The 16,334-nt window shown below is 39.3% G+C and overlaps 1 protein-coding gene across 4 annotated transcripts in view; it reads right to left on the reverse strand.

The window, feature by feature from the left end:
• Positions 1-4: 4 nt before the first annotated feature.
• LOC138592006 (glutaminase kidney isoform, mitochondrial-like) overlaps positions 5-16,334 on the reverse strand; it is a 33,389-nt gene continuing 17,059 nt past the window's right edge. For 2 of the 4 annotated variants that reach the window (XM_069662598.1, XM_069662601.1), the window contains 10 exons: positions 15,940-15,998; positions 14,881-14,947; positions 14,502-14,552; positions 14,230-14,406; positions 12,925-13,056; positions 12,041-12,133; positions 3,599-3,660; positions 3,006-3,082; positions 2,362-2,425; positions 5-1,822 (listed from right to left, as the gene is read on the reverse strand). In XM_069662598.1, the coding sequence (XP_069518699.1) occupies positions 1,675-1,822; positions 2,362-2,425; positions 3,006-3,082; positions 3,599-3,660; positions 12,041-12,133; positions 12,925-13,056; positions 14,230-14,406; positions 14,502-14,552; positions 14,881-14,947; positions 15,940-15,998 (930 nt within the window). In that variant the 3' untranslated portion in view covers positions 5-1,674. Of the gene's footprint in view, positions 1,823-2,361; positions 2,426-3,005; positions 3,083-3,598; positions 3,661-5,960; positions 7,710-7,756; positions 11,111-12,040; positions 12,134-12,924; positions 13,057-14,229; positions 14,407-14,501; positions 14,553-14,880; positions 14,948-15,939; positions 15,999-16,334 lie in introns of those variants that run through there. The other 2 variants (XM_069662600.1, XM_069662599.1) reach the window with 2 other exon arrangements.

The following is a 16,334-nucleotide window of genomic DNA, read 5'->3' on the forward strand; positions in this document are numbered from 1 at the left end:
GATTTTATTAGTTTTTATTTAAAATACTTCATCAAATACATAACCCAACAAAATTGGCTCTTTTATTTTTAATCTTTTATTATTTTAACTGGTGTGACTTCAAAGTTAGCACAAGAGCTAACCACCTGACTACAAACCAAATGGAGGCAGGAGAAGATGAAGTTCAGATTGAAGGGAGTGACTCATTCAGTTTGCATCTTTGGTCCATCATAATGTCAATGACTGTCCCTGAATTCCAACACTTTAGTTTAATGAGCTACAGATATGTAATGTGTTAGATACAAACTCATAATTACACATGGAATCACATAAACATTTAACACCTATGAACACAGGAGGTGAAAAGAGCCAGTTAAAGACGGGAACAAGATGTTTTTGTTTTAAAATCATAAATAATTCTGTTTTGTCATTTACAGTATGATTAGGACTCAGCAGGTGGCCTGTTACTGACATTTGTAGCTTATTTTTTCTTATCAGTAAGGACTAATTTTCAACATCAAACACCATGTATTATATTTTTAGAAATAAATCTGACGAGGTTGTGAAATATATATTTTCTATACTCCATTATTCAGGAAATATAGTTCTAAAGTGAGGATGAAAAGCCTCTACTAGGAATGTTACATTATAACACAAAGCCTGTTTGGCTTGGTACATTATTTAGTGTTCACAATACATATATATATATTTATACTAAACTACGCTTCCATGAGCAGATATACGATACATTCATAAACCTCGCTTTGGTTTACTTCTGTGTGAAAGATCGGTGGGAAAATAACTTTGTAGAGCAGAGGAAATTATTGCAGGTTCATTCAGATGAGAACTGTTTTCATCAAGTTGCCGTTGTGCTGCTGAAATTTGTGGGGGAATCAGATGACCTGCATACATTTGAACATTATCCACATTAAACCATAAACTTCTGTGAGAAAAATGTAACTTTGAAGACAAAAATAAAGAAACCAACTTGCCTCTATCCCAAAGAGCAACAAATTACACAACATAGATCCATTTTACACTTTAAAAAGTCTCTGAATAAATACAAACTGCTTCTATTGCATGTATTTCCACTGAAAAATACATTCGGAGTTCAGTCTTTGTTTCAAGTCTTCACAGGAAACGTGAAGCTTCGGAAAATCTGCCGACGACCTCGCAACAGTCAGAGAACGATCTTTGAGAATAGATGACGATATATGGAGACTGAACAGGCACATAACTGCAGCGTAGCCTGTTAGAATATATATACATTTACACAATCTGAGACGCATTATAAAGTTTATACTACAACATCCACGCACCTCACCAGCTCACAAAACTAACAGAGTAATCCAATATGTAAATACAACCAGAGAATAACATACAAACTATAACAGAACTAAACTAACACGCTTTGATTCAGTCTCGGGATACCACAGATGTGATGTAATATAGTGTAAACGTTGCATTACAGATATTGTATTTGTTTAAACGGTATTGATAAGGTGCTCACTCACACGTACAACAGAGGCGAGGAAGAGCGATGAAGCAGCGATTTACAGGCAGAAAGCAACACAGACGGGAAACTTCCTCCCACATGTCAGACAGTTTGGTTACGTATGTACAGAGTCGCTCCGGGGAAGCACGCTGGTCCACTGTTCTATAGAATCAAATGTATTGCAGGTGAGAGCAGCAGGTCTACAGCAGATTGTCCAGGCTCTTCTCAGCGGTCTCCTTTTCTTCAGCAGGAGCAGCTGGGCTGTATTTGTCGTGGTGCTGCTGCAGGATGGCGACGACGTCGTGGTGGCCAAACTGCACTGCTTCATCCATCGGCGTGTTTCCCCATCTGTGAAAAGAAAACACGGTAATATCACACTGGAAACACGCCAAGCAGTCACGTGACAGTATACATCCATCAGAGTTCACAACAGAAGGACAGTGTTACTGAGGCTGGGGAAATACAGTATATCCATCCATTATATATGCTGTTTATCCTGCTCAGGGTCGCGGGGGGGCTTTGACCTTTGACACTAAAGTCTGATCAGTAAATTCTTGAGCGGATGTTTGTGCCAAATTTTGAGGATTTGCCTTCCAGGCGTTGCTGAGATATCATGAAAACTGGGGCAGAATTAATGGCCAGAAAAGTGTCCCAGTGAAGTTGACCTTTGACCTTATGGGTAAACTCCACTTATTTTGCCATATTAGACATTGATGTGAAATCCTGTCAAAATTTGCAGATGAACTCTTGGCCAAAAATGTTTGCGAAATCAGTGACCTTTGACCTACCAAAATATAATAAGTTCATCTTTTATTCCAAGTGTATGTTGTGAGATATTCCCTGAAGGCGTCTGAGATGTCACATGCTGTTAATAAAATTGGACCCACCTGTCTCTGGGGACTGGGTTCACCTTGCAGGCCTCCAGGAGGAAGCGCACCACCTCAGCGTGTCCTGAAAGCAGAGCACATGTTACAAATGCAAAACATACATGTGCAACTTATACTGTACAGAGGATGTTAGGAATGCTTTCTCTGCAGCTCCTGTATTCCTACTACCATGTGCACTTTGTTTACCTGATGACTGCTCACATAATGAAAATAAAAGTATGCAAACAGACAAGAATAAAACTGCACAGCGTAAACTCTCCTCGCTTTGAATATGAGGGCATTACTTTTGCCACATAATTAAAAACAAAATAATATAAATCAGACGTGTTATGTATCTATATGTGCTGTAGTGACAACATTTCTCATGTTATAAAATAAGGCCAACCATGAAAAACTTCCACAGAACAAAAGCAAAAAACAAACAAAAACATGTGGACAGGGGAAAACATCATTTAGCATAATATGGTAATAATGACATGACGATGCAAACTGGTAAACAAACTGACAATGTCTGACAATTATAAGGATTAAGAAGCTGACTTAAGGCTGCTTATAATGATCAGACTGGAGTGCAAACAGACAAACTATTCTATGACAATAACAACGACAGTATAAAATTAAGTGAACTTCAGGCTGCATGTTACCTTCAGCTGATGCCACATGGAGAGCGGTTCTTGAGTCGTAGTCTCTCTGCTCCATGTCAACAGATGACAGCGCAAACCTACACACAAAGTTTGTTTGTGAGTGCTGTCAATTATTGCACTAAGAAATGTAGCAATGTATCAACAGATCCAACAAAGAAGAAGACGACAAGCTCATAAACAAGAATGTAAACGAGACTTGAAAGACTTAAGTTTGCTTCATAGACTTAACAGGAAGTGGACATATCCTCTTGGTGTAAAAGTGAAGCCTTAAACCCAGTTATGTGTAATGTCCAGCAGGGGTCGGTTTCAAGTCGAATTGTCTGCAAGTCCACCAGAAAATGACCCTACTTCTCAGTTCATTTATTACCTCCGTAAACACTCTCCTCATGAGATTATAGTCTCAATCACTTTTCAAATCACTTCACAAATTATGGTCCCATTTGATAAAAAATAGAGGATTAATCAGGGTGTGCTTTAGGGTGTTGCCAGAATATATGCATAGCACTGCATATCATAACGCAAGCAATAATCCTTCTGTTATGAATCTCAAAGTTAGTAAATGTAAAGAACAGACGTGAGATTGAACTGCTCACCTCCTCAGCGCAGACACGTCTCCTGTGTAGGCAGCAAACAGCAGGTTGATTACAGACTTGACCTGCACACAGACAGAGAGAAAACATTTGCAGTAGGACCACAGACTGTTGTCACGCTTTTTATTTCTCAGCAGCATTGAGAGGAATTCAGTTTCAGTGTCATTTATTCTAATGTTAATCTAACACGATGAACCTGGTGTTAATATAAAGTTTTCTTTTGTCAACAAAACCAGAGAAAAAAATAAAACCACCATGTGTTAGTCTCTACATATTTCCAGATTTTGCCATCATGTCTATGAAACAGTCCCAAACACATTTGTTCCCACTGAAGACAAATCGGTCTTTATTTCCAGGGTGCAAACAAGAGTGAAAAGTGCTTTTGTTTGGGACTTTTTTCAGCTGCAGATTAATACACATTGAGGACACACAGGACAACAGCAGGACTGTGTGAGTGGGACTGACTCAACGGTTAATGTGTTAGTATTAGTTTCTGAACAACAATGAAATTCTTTGGCATAGAGGAAGAGGATACAAAACCACAATTAGAGTAAATGTCATGATTTCATTATGAAACAGAATTCCCTCAGCTGACAACCACTGCACACTGCTACAGCTACACAAATATAACAACAATCCAACACACACCGACACGACTGAATCTTAGGAACACAGAGACCCCTGCATCAATTAGGACTTACCATCACACAGGAATGAATCATTTCGTACTTGAGGTGTTGAAAAACATACAAAGAAACACTGGACATGTGAAAAAATGACAACAGATACTAGCCTGTAACTAAATATGGATACAAGCTAGTACCTGTATTTCACTATGACAGTGTACCATTATAATATAGTATAATAAGCATGGAAATCAGGACGGATATTAACTGAGAAGTAAATGCAGTAAAAGGATCTTTTAAACGCAGAAAATCAAGATCTGAAAGGGCAAAAAAAAAAAAGCGTTTTGTGCAACATGGGCAGAATGACGGAATTTAATCTTGCAAAAGAACATTAAAGGAAAGTCCCGAGCAGGAGGAGCAGATCTGTATACACAGGTCTGTTCCTGCTGCCTGTAACTTCCTGTGTGTTTATATTCAAATAGGTCTACACTTAACCACTGCCAGGCAGAGCATGACACAGCAAAAGAAACACCCATCCAAATACACACTACTGAGCCAATCTGGAGCAAAACATCAAAGTTATGGAGAAGAATCATTTCGAGAAATTAATCTTGAGAAAGGATATGCTAAAGCCTGGGTGTGTATGAGCAGAAACTGAGACAGAAGGGACCAAGGAACAAAACTATTACAGTCAGTGCAGTGAAATCGTGCTGAAACACTTAAAGAGACAGTGACAAACAACTTTAGGATCCAAGGTACGGCCATGTCGAGGCCAAGACTTCATCTCAAATCCCTCTGTCACTGTATTTTGGCTCCTTTATTGCAAGATTTTGCTCAGGAATGTTTTAGACAACTTTTTCTCTTCTACCACAAAGGTTATTTTGTGGTCGTGTCTGCTTTCTCTGCGATGTCTGCCAAAGGGAGCACATGATCTAGAAAATTATATCTGAGGGAAACATGTTAAATCACTTTAGATTTTTGGTAACCTTCAAATGTCTCAAGTTTAAACGCTCAGAAACACTATTGACTGCAGCCGGTATTTGTATCCATCTCACTGTGTGCAGTGAATGGCCTGTAAAAGATCCTGGTGTGACCATGGACTGTATTTAACATGTGGATTTAATAAACTGAAGCCAATGCAGATGTGCCTTAAACCTGCATTCTTCCTAATGTCCAGCAGGGGGCAAAAAACCTCTGATTGTATGAAGGTAAATAAGAAAATGACTCTACTTTGCACCTGCTTTTTACCTCAGTAAACATTTTCCTGACAAGATTATTGTCCGTATTGTTAGTTTCAAGTCTACGTCAATACAGCATGATGTTTATGTTGTAAATTATTGTCCATTTAAAAGTGAAATAGACAATAAAGCGGGCTCGCTTAGTCTGTGTTTATCTAGAAGGTGCACTTTGAAAACATGCCGAAACAAACATGTTAATGTCCGATGGTTAAAACTGCAAAATGCTGCAGAACTGGAAAAGTACGATGCCGACAGATGGATGGCCCAGTTATACAACATGAAAGAAAGGATGGGCAGCTGGCTACTGACTCTCATTGTTTGATTTGATTGTTTCTCTGGAAGCAGTGAGCAAATTCACAGAAATGAACCACTCCACATACCTAATGCAGAAGCCTCCTTTTCTAACTATTTTCGTCTCTTGTTTTTCGACAAATGGAGCAGCATTTAGTCGGGTGGGTGGGGAGGTGGGTGTGTCAAAGAAAAGTGATCGGTGCAGAGAAATGAGATAACAACGCTTTATTTGATTTCATACAAGGGACACCAAGGCTAAAAAAAATGTATACCACTTTCACCGTCATGTCTGCACTGCAACTATTTACTCCAAATATTGAAGAAAGGACAGCTTTAGTCTGGTTCCTCTGAGCAGACAGGACAGATCATGAGGGTTATGGAGACTTTACATACAGAATTACAACAATGTGAACAGAAAAAAGAAAAACAGAGAAAAGTTTGACAGTCGTGAGCTTGGAACTGTATGACTTTATTCACTGTGTGTTTGGGGAAGTGTTTGGATTTTAGCTTTCAAGATTCAACAATGCACCTAACGTCTTTTTTAGTTTATAAATGAGGTTTTCAGATTTTTTTTTCAGCAGTCTAAATTTTAAAGTGTCTAGATATAAATATGTAAAATCTGACGAACAGTAGAAAAGCATTCAATTCCAAGGTCACTGAATTGTAATGGTCGTGATCATTTTGAAATTCATGTTCAATTTTTGTCACAAGCAGAATTTATGTTCAGGACACAAATCAACATTTAAAAGATGACAGTGAACATAATTATAACATGGGATTAACAACAGGTTTATGAAATCATACAAAAATATGCATGCAAGAAGGAGAAAATCAGGAAACATTACATGACCCATAAAAATGATGATTTCCATGGAAATACTGGTAACAGCATTCAAAAGCCCCTCTGTAGGAGTGTGATAGTAAGTAAGTGCTGAATACAAACTTCAAGTAACACAGATCGTTTACCCTCACTCAGAGGAACGTTAGGCTTTGATTCACAGAAGTGTAACGAATCAGATAATCTACCCTGATTGGTCGCAGTGTGGGTCTGGTCCACTGTTGTGGACAAGCAGGCAGTGTATTTTATATTTGTGTGCCCATAACGGAGGAATGATCCGGTAGCAGCAAAGAAAGGCTCACACATTGTCAGTGAGTTTCCTTAAAAGTTAAGGAAATTATTTTTGACCTCATACATCAGGGAGAAAACTGAGGGTGAGACGAGGCCTGAGAGGAGAGCAAGTCTCTACTGTATCAGGTAGTTACCTGTCTGACTCATTTATGGAGTTAGAATTAAACCAAAATAAAGCAGACTTTTACGTGTTTGAGAAAATGATAAAAATGTCATCACTGCTTCTGTGCATCTCCCACTTATGCAACATTTTACCACATGTATACTGTCAAGGTAAACTGCATTTCTACATTTAAAGTTATAATCCTCAATCCACCTTTAGTTACTGCTCCTCTGGATTACATTATTGCTGTTACAGTAACAAAAAGCTTTAAAACATGTTAAATAAAAACAACAGAACCAGGTGCTTGTTGCGCAAAATGTTCTGTTGCACCACTCTAGATCACCACTGGGTACAGTCCTTCACTGGGACAGCTCTACGTAAAGCCAAAATACGCACATTTTAAAGCTCTTGTCCTTTTAAATTCACCTAATTTAAGCGTGCATCATGTCCTGAAAATCCCTCAAGTACTACCTTAAATCGAGCGCAGGAATGGCTCCACAACTGGAAATGTCAACTACTAAAGAGAGAGGCAACCTACTATATGAGTTCAATCAGCAGAATAAATGCCACCCATAAATTATATCAAAAATTAAGGTTAAATAAGGATTATAACTTTAAAACCAGGAGCACTGTCAGGCTACTGCTCGTCTGAGTTCTTTCTAAGTCACTGCAAAACCTTTAGCAGGAAGCAACAAGGTCCAACAGGCCCACCTCAGCTTGGTGCATACTGTGGAAAACACAAGGAGCACGGAGGAGATGGATTCATTTCAGAGGCTTTTGAATACTTTGTACCTCAAAAAAATAATGAGAAAAAAAAAAATCACCAACAAAAGTCCATGAAATAAAAAAGAAAACCAAAGAAAAACTTCACACGACATGACAAAGTAACAGCGGGGTATTATCGGCTCCAGCAGCCGTCACATTGAGCTCAAGTCAAACCCAGTGCCAAACACCACTCACCACTTATACAGTCTTAAACAACATTAAACAACATATTCACAGATTCACTACAGTCGCAGTAGAGGGACATCTAAGGCATCTGCTGACTTTACAGTCATGTGCAAGTATTTCTAGTTCCTGGAGGAGAAAATAGCATTAATCGGAACGTCTGGAATTAAATATTTGACACACCTTCTGGTCTGCTGCTGCTGACTATCACTCAGGTACAGACACATACCTAAAAGCTATATACACCTGCCTATGTACATTCAGAGGAGCAAAATATGTATATGGAAAGAAGTTTGGATAATATACAACATTACTGCAAGAGTAACACTTTAAAAAAGAATACTGAATAGGTGTGGAGTGTGTGTTTGCATACTGATGATACAGGTGAACCTTTCTGGATCAGTGGACTTGAGGTATCTAACTTCACATAACATCAGTTTGATACTGCAGTTGTATCAAGTGTTTCTGGATACTGCAGTTTTTTATTAATCATTCTCTCCCTAAAAACACAGGAATGAATAAACCCCCCTTCCTCTGCTGCCAGAGCTGGGTATCAACCTTACTTTTCATGAAATATTACTTTAAGAAATATGCGTTTTTCATTTCACAGAAGAAGCTAAAGTTCTTAAAATGGGCAAAAAAAGGCCCTTAATAATCTCAAATTCAAACAACATTCCTGTTTAAAGCTGCCGAACTCATGATGACTAGGGAGGTTTTTTCTGAATCCTAAAGTTGTTTATGCTTAATGAATACCAGCTCTTGAAAGGAAAATGTCTGCGGGTCTTTAAATGTCAAGCTGGAAAGAATTTCTACTCTAAAAAAAAAAGTTTCCAAAACTGTGTTGAATGTTGAGACCTTTAAGTCTTCATGAGTTTAACCCCTAAACCTTTTCGAAGCTTTGACATGCTGTCAAATATCTGCTTTTTCCATTATTGACTGTGCTATCCTGCATGTGGCCTTATTGTTGAATTATCTGCATGAACTACTCCCTTTTAGGGATTAAATCTGATGACAGAATATGCACACATGGTAAGAATCTGACCAGAGAGTTTCTGCCAAGTCAGGGCAAATCTCCCCCCTGATTTTTTAGCCAGGGCCATAAAAGTATTCAGGTTAAACACCCAGCTCCAACTGCTCTGTGCATCCTCTAAAGCTACAAACCATTCACTATATCTATGATTACTTTATAGTACACTTCCAAAGCTCTGGTTCTGTTGAAAGCAGCTTCATGACTCTAAGAGTGAGTAAATATACAGTGATGTTTTTGGAATACAGCCCAGTCGACCCTGCAGATAAACCGGCAGCCGTCACCTCATACAACCTTTAACTTGTCTGAGGACTGGTCTGACCATACAGACTGAGAGGGGCTTTAACTGGAGGTTACAGCAAAAAACACACATCACCCTGCCACTGACGTCATACAGAGTTCACCTACTAACCTGGACAAACATGGCACAACCAGCCAGACACAAACACTTTTTCCCATCGAAGTTCAACAGCAGCTCAGAATGATGCAAACGTCCACACATAACATTGGATAAAGCTTGTGTTGTCAGTAGTCTCTCCTCTCTCCTGAACTTCATAATTGAGCAAACCTTTTGCCAACCCCCACATTATCCTTACACTGTCAGAAAAATCAGCCCAAACTGTGGTCCAGGCACAAATACTGACTGTAGTCTTTCTGTGCTGCAGTTTCTCTCTGTAAAGTCACCGCACACAATGTTCCTCAACCTTCACTCTGCTTTTAGGTCCCAAAGTTCTCATGACAGTGTTTATGTTTTAAAACGACTTGGGGAGGCACAAATGATGCTTTGTTTCAAGTTATTTCACTGACTTTTCACACTTCAAAGTAATCAGAGTAGGGCTGCGCACATATGAAAAAAATCATATTGCGACTTCCATAATATTACGATGAAATGTGCAGCCCTAAATTAAAGCACATGCAAGTGCGTAAGTCCTCAAAATCTCCTGCAACTCTTGTTGCATATAAAGTGACTCAAACAGGAGGTTCTCACTAATCTCAATTCATAAATGTCTGCATGAACTTCAGACATCTGTAGGCATGTGTAATGTCTGTCAGAGATGTACCACCTACAGAAAGATGGCATAGGTGCTTGTTTATTGTGCAGAGAGATGCTCTACTTTAACTTTAAACTAGCAAAAAGGATCAGAGGCTAACTGTAATGAGCTAAATGGTTAGCATAATAATAGCATAACATTTATAAGTGTTCAGTTTTTTAGGTCGATTTTTCCTTTTAAGGTCCCAAAGATTAGAAAAGTTAAATACCTGCATTATTTAAATCCCTTCAGAAGTCTCATCTTTTTAAAAATGAGAAACTAGGTAACTACTGCACTTCCGCTTAGACATTCACAGCTAACTGATATGTCCACAATATTCTCCTTTGACCCAAAAGTTTCCATTATTATGATGCAAAAACTGCCATTTTCATCATCTGCTACGTTCCACCAATCCTATGTATTCATGTGCTAATGTCACTAGAGTCCTAGGCCTCAGTGTGAGCTACAGTAAGCAATCGTCCTTAGGAAGTAGTCTGAATGTACATTTAGACACTGAGGGACAGAGGCTCATCTAAACGCATTCATAAAATATATTTTGGTCATTGCTTAAAATAAAATTGAATTTCAAATCAACCCTTAGCCAACATTTTTAAGATGATTCCGCAGTAAAGGCGGCTGCGATCAAACAGGAGCACCACCTGTACACTGTGTATCAAATCCTCCACAAACTAAGGCAACAAACAGGCCGAGGCTACGAGTTCATTTGGAAATCAGAGCAAAAATAAAATAAACAAGCAGTAACTCTTCCCATTTTCCATCACAAACAAAAACAGAAGTAGTTTCCCAGTCCATCCGAACAGTAACACACACTTCACAAGCAATAAATAATCCTCTTCATAATTTATATATAAATAGTCGAGGGTTAGGGAAGATGGTGGTGGTGTTGTGAGGGGTGGGGAGAGAGATCGGGTGAAGTGGGGGTGAGGGGGGACAGGTAGTTCTCTTCTTATTATTTCACTTGGCGACAGTGTCCATCCTATAGACTACAGTGGTGGAGCTGTCCTCGTGCGACTCAGTGGGGGACACCTTTTTCCAAAGAGGGGCTTTCAGAGCTAGCTCTTGTTGGAGACTCTCGTAATCCATGGGTCCGAAGGAGTGCAGCTGTTTCAATTGACACGAATGAAGAATTAGTTTCGCTCTTTCTGTGTGTTTTTGTGTGTGTGTGTGTGAGTGTTTGTGAGAGTGTACGTGTAGCTGTGTTCAGACCAAAAGCAAAGGTAAGTTTTCCGCTGGTTTTGTGTTGGAAGTGTTGGATTATTTGACTCTTCTTGTTTGGTTAAACAAAACTGCGAACTGGCACGTCAGCTCAAATGTTGCTTACAGTGGTAGGACTCAAAATGATTTTTTTTGGGCTGTGGTTCAATTGCAATAAAGAGGTAGAAAGGATGCCAAAATATTTGCATGTAAAAGTTCTTGCTATGTCAGGTCTGCCTGCAAGGTGGGACAAGCAAACAACTTGTCCAACTAATTGCAATCTTTCAAAGCAAAACAATGTGCTTGCTCTTGGCCTGAACACATCTTCAGATTGGTAGAAACCAGAGTCACTTTGGGTCCAGCTGTTCATCACTGTGGGCTCTGAATTTTTGTTATACTTTGTAATGTTAGTTCAACAAAGTGTGAGGAATTAATTGGCCGTTTTTGTCATTTACAATTATAGGTAATTAAGCTGTTTTTTACTCTATGCCCAGTGCGCAACAAACTAAACAAAATCCACTCACTTAGAAAGAATCAAACTAGAAAGAAACAAACAGAAAGACACAGCGCATCCAAAGACAGAGACAGAAAGGGGACGTGGGTCGTCTTGTTGGGCTCTTAATCCAAAATGACATGTTGCTTTATGTGAACTGTATGTACAGGTATGGAGAACAACCATCAGCTACAAAATAACAGAAGACTAAGAGCTGCCCAGTCTGAACTCAGTAACCTCAGCACATTCATGGACAGAAGGTGTTATGGTCAGTGTGTTGATGAGGGCAATGGGTGCAGCTTTTGGTGGTTTTGTTGTCACAACATGATGTTGTGCGTCCTTACCCTCTGGTCCCCTCCTTCTCTGCGAGGGTCGTGCTTCTTGGCAAAGTGCCTCAGGTTGTCGTAGTTGTGGAAGTTGAAATGGTCCACGAGGTCCTGAAATGAAACGACAAACATATCATTACATATGAAGTGAAACACATTTATTTAATCTGCACTGTTCACTTTGAGATTTCACTAGCTATAGAGTTTTTTAAGAACACAAGGTTATTAGAAAAGTAATCTGATTACATCTACGCAAATCAGCATTCTTGCACCCTGCCATGTGGTCTGAGATCTGTCTCCTGTCCTGTCCTTCAGGTAATCATTAATCAAGCATCACAGACTTATCACACAGGTTCAGTCAGAGTAAAAGAGAGTCAGCCAAGCTGAACAGGCACCTCAAGGACACTATTGCACAATCTCCGATAGTTAAACACAGAAACACCTGATGGAAACAGGGTAATGATGTTTGTGTTTCCATCAGGAATGTCAAACAAATGAAACAGGTCTAGATTTTCAGGGTTGGCAATACAAACACCCAAAATGCTGACTTGTGAATGGTCAAACATTATATTTACTACGCTATTCACCAATTTGAAAGTACCTTTAAGACCAAATGAGAGGTGTTTGTTAAGGTATTTGAATAAACTAATCGACTGTTAAATGCATTTGTGATGTTGTTTCTCATCTCTGGTCATGATGGATACAAACCAAACATTTTAAGTTCTTAGGGGGATTTTTTTAGGTTTTTGTGTGAAAGCCCAATCAGTGTTTTTGGTAAATGTAACTGAAATTGTACATTTGTCTGCTAAATTGTCTTTACAATACAAGAAAGGAAAGAAAAAAATCGTGCAGTTATTCCAGGCTTGCAGTAATCTGTGACCTTGGTCCTGGACGTTACTTACCGTGCAGAACTGAATTCCTCTGACTGAGTTGCCCAGCTTGTCGAGTGGAGGTGACCAGCACATAATACCCATCACGTTGGGTACAACCAGCAGGATCCCTCCTGCTACTCCAGACTTGGCCGGCAGACCGACCTACAACAGGGACGACAGACGGGTTACATAACTGAAGATCAGCTGAGAGTATCTGCAGTGGCAGCATGGCAACAGCACCATGCTGAAAATGGAAAGTCACCAAAGACGCAGCTTCATTTATTCATCTGTTAGAGAAATCTATCTCAGGTTGTCCTTCATGTGTCCTTTATACTGAAGAATCACTGCAAAGTGTAGGTGAAAGAATTGTTTGTATTATATAGTAAGATTTGCTGTTTAATGAGAATTACTTTATTAGTTAAAATTAAAGCAAATGAGGTCAGTGTTTCCATCAGACCTTTATTTTCCACCAAATTCAACTATGCTAACTAATGCTAAATAATAATAAATTAAAGACGAGTGGACCTTAAGCTTAACTTACAGCTTCAGATGTTTTTTATTATGAGATTTCAAAAATGCTGAAGTATTTTCACACATGGCTCGTTCTCTCTACATTCATCGGAATGTGTCTCATTAAAATGTGCTAACTTATCACACCAAACACCTCGCCTCAGGCAAAATGACGTGTTTTAACACCAATAATATGCAGAGGCTTAGGTGTTTTATCACCATTTTAAAAAAGATATGCTTTACAATTTGAAGAATACATGCATCAAGTCCTTCACATAGATAGAAACAATCTAAAAACACAAAAGCAGAGGGCCTAATAAAAGCATAAAAGTAAAACCGATGTGATAATAAAAGTAAAGATGAAAAAAAGATAGCATTCAGGGAACATCTTTGTTCTTAGAAAATGGCTTACAAGTAAATAAAGGCTTTACAAATCCACCTGTGAAGCAGTGTGTAATCATAAAGCCATTAACAATGTAAACATAGAAATCAATGCAGTCAATAAAAGCTGCTTCATTCAACCTGGCACCAAAGAGCTTCACCTGAAGGGTGTAACGCACTGGTTCAGGGTCAGTCTGGAATGAAGCCTGCAACATGTAGTTGTCGGGACTTTGTACTAAATACTTTGTAATTCATATGTGAGGTTATTGCGTTGCTTTTTACAACTAATAACTAATAACTAATATAAGAGAGATAAATGCATAAAAATGGAAGTGTAATGGAAAAGGGAGGAAATATAAATATAAAATTTAAAGTCTCCATTCTGTTCCTTCTACACTTGACTGGCTCACATTAAGTGATCTGTGATCTGTTCTGTTTACTCACATGGAATGCAAACTGCCCTGAGAAGTCGTACATGCCGCAGGAGTGCATCAGACTCAGGGTGTTCCTCACCGCCTCAGGGCTCAGCACACGCTCACCCGAGATCGGGCAGATACCGCCGTTAGCCAGGGTGGCGGCCATGACACTAGCGCTCTCGCAGGTCACCTCGATGGAACAGAGCTGGAGGTTCAAACAGAGAAGAAAATGTTTAATTTCTCTTGCAAAAAAATACATCAGAGCTGATACTGAAAAAAGGAAACCCCTGCTACACTCACTTGAAAGTAGAAGTCCAGTATGGATGTCATGTCTGTCCCCTCTGGGAAACACTGCAGAGAGACACAAAGTTCAGAACAAGCAGAGCTCAAAGATTAACATTAATCAACTGCAGTACAGTCTGGTGTTGCTGCATTTGCAGATAAGGAAGAGAGAGAACACAACAGCTAATACTGTTGGTAAACCTCTGCTTTGTTAAAGATAAGTAGGAGTTATGAAGGTTTATTAGAATGTTATTTTTAGGGCTCTAGGCTTTTCAACCTTTTAAATGTTGGTTGGTGAAATCATCCTTACAGTTCATATTTTTCCCTTTGGCAGAGGAGAGAAACAATAATAGAGAAACGGAGAACAAAGTCGGCATCAAATCATCCAAGGTCAAACCTTTTTTTCTTTCAGGTAGTAGCCAATGGCAAAGTTCCTGTCGCCTGAGTCACGCTCTGACTGGAATCTGACACACAAAGAACAGAGTGCACCCATTACATAGAGGAAGGAAATATTTGCACTTTGTGTGTGTGGGTGTGTGTGTGTGCGTGTGTGCGTGTTTTCACTTGTGTGATGGAATTTCATCACCCTCCCACCCCACCCGTCATGTGTACAGTACAATCAGAGCTCTCATGCTAACATGTGATGATGTGGAACATGAGCCCAAGCGCCTGGTCTTTATCCAGACACATTGTTAGCATGTGGTGTCATCATCAATCATGCACATGAGAGTGGCCTTTACGACCCAGATTCCAACCCCCAGCCTGAAGAGAGTCTGTGGAGATCACGGCTTCAGTACCACCGTTGTCGTTGGCTTCTTTTCGATTTTATTCAGTCATGTCACAATCTCTGTTTACCAGTAATTAATAGGGAAATGGGAAACTGGATTTTTGCCAATATGCCGATACTCTCTGACTTATATTGTTCAATTGTTGATACCATACCAACTATGCACCTACTTCTTTCCACCTAATTGCAGGGACCATCGAAGGTCTCCTTTAGAATTATTAACTTATTTATTAATTTTATTTAAAAGGGACCATGTACAGTTTAAATGTCACCATTTGATGCACCATACCAGATTATAGCTTAAAGCTAATTCGGATCTGTTAACATAATTATGCCTACTTTTACTGGTCAATGGTTACTTATTACAGTGCCTTTGTGTGTGCATAATAAAGGTTATCTGCCTGTCATATCGATGGATACCAGTGACGTGCAGATAGTATCATGCAGCACTTATAAGGACTTCTCTGACTATATGCAGTCACGTCGCCAAGCAGACGGACAGTTTTTAAAGGTTTAAAGGAGCTAGTAACAGATCAGACATGATATATACTGTCTGATGGTCTGTTAATTTTCCGCTGAATCAAATGAAAAGTCTTGTGCTAAGTGTGGTACTCTGGTGAGTGAAAGAAAAGATCTGGAAACAATACGGCATGATTGAGAGGTACTTACGTTGCATTGCTGAAACCCACGTACTCGTTTCCCGCCATGTCTTTCAGAAAGTTCATGACCTGGAGGAAAAACAGAGGAAAAAGATCAACAGAGGTCCGTGCCACAAGGTAAATCTCTGTGATTGTTTGGTGGCCTGTCAATCATTAACTTTTGGCTGAATAGCATAGCTACTACAGGTAGTTTTATGCCATCAGGAAGAGAAACAAAACATGCACCAAAAAAACATTACTGTGTGCCTTACAGTGCAGCTGCTATTAAACTTAGAAGATGTTCAGTATTTTTTTGTTTCAAGGATTCTTTGTTTAGCTACCCATCATCTTTAAACCTGCATTACCAACTTTTTTGGCCACTTGGGGGCAGCATAAACAAATTGAAAACACAACATTGACTTTGAT

The sequence above is a fragment of the Semicossyphus pulcher genome, unplaced genomic scaffold (genome assembly GCF_022749685.1).
Source record: "Semicossyphus pulcher isolate SPU_LCO1_2020_fin unplaced genomic scaffold, fSemPul1.0.p SCAF_15, whole genome shotgun sequence".
NCBI classification, from domain to species: Eukaryota; Metazoa; Chordata; class Actinopteri; order Labriformes; family Labridae; genus Semicossyphus; species Semicossyphus pulcher.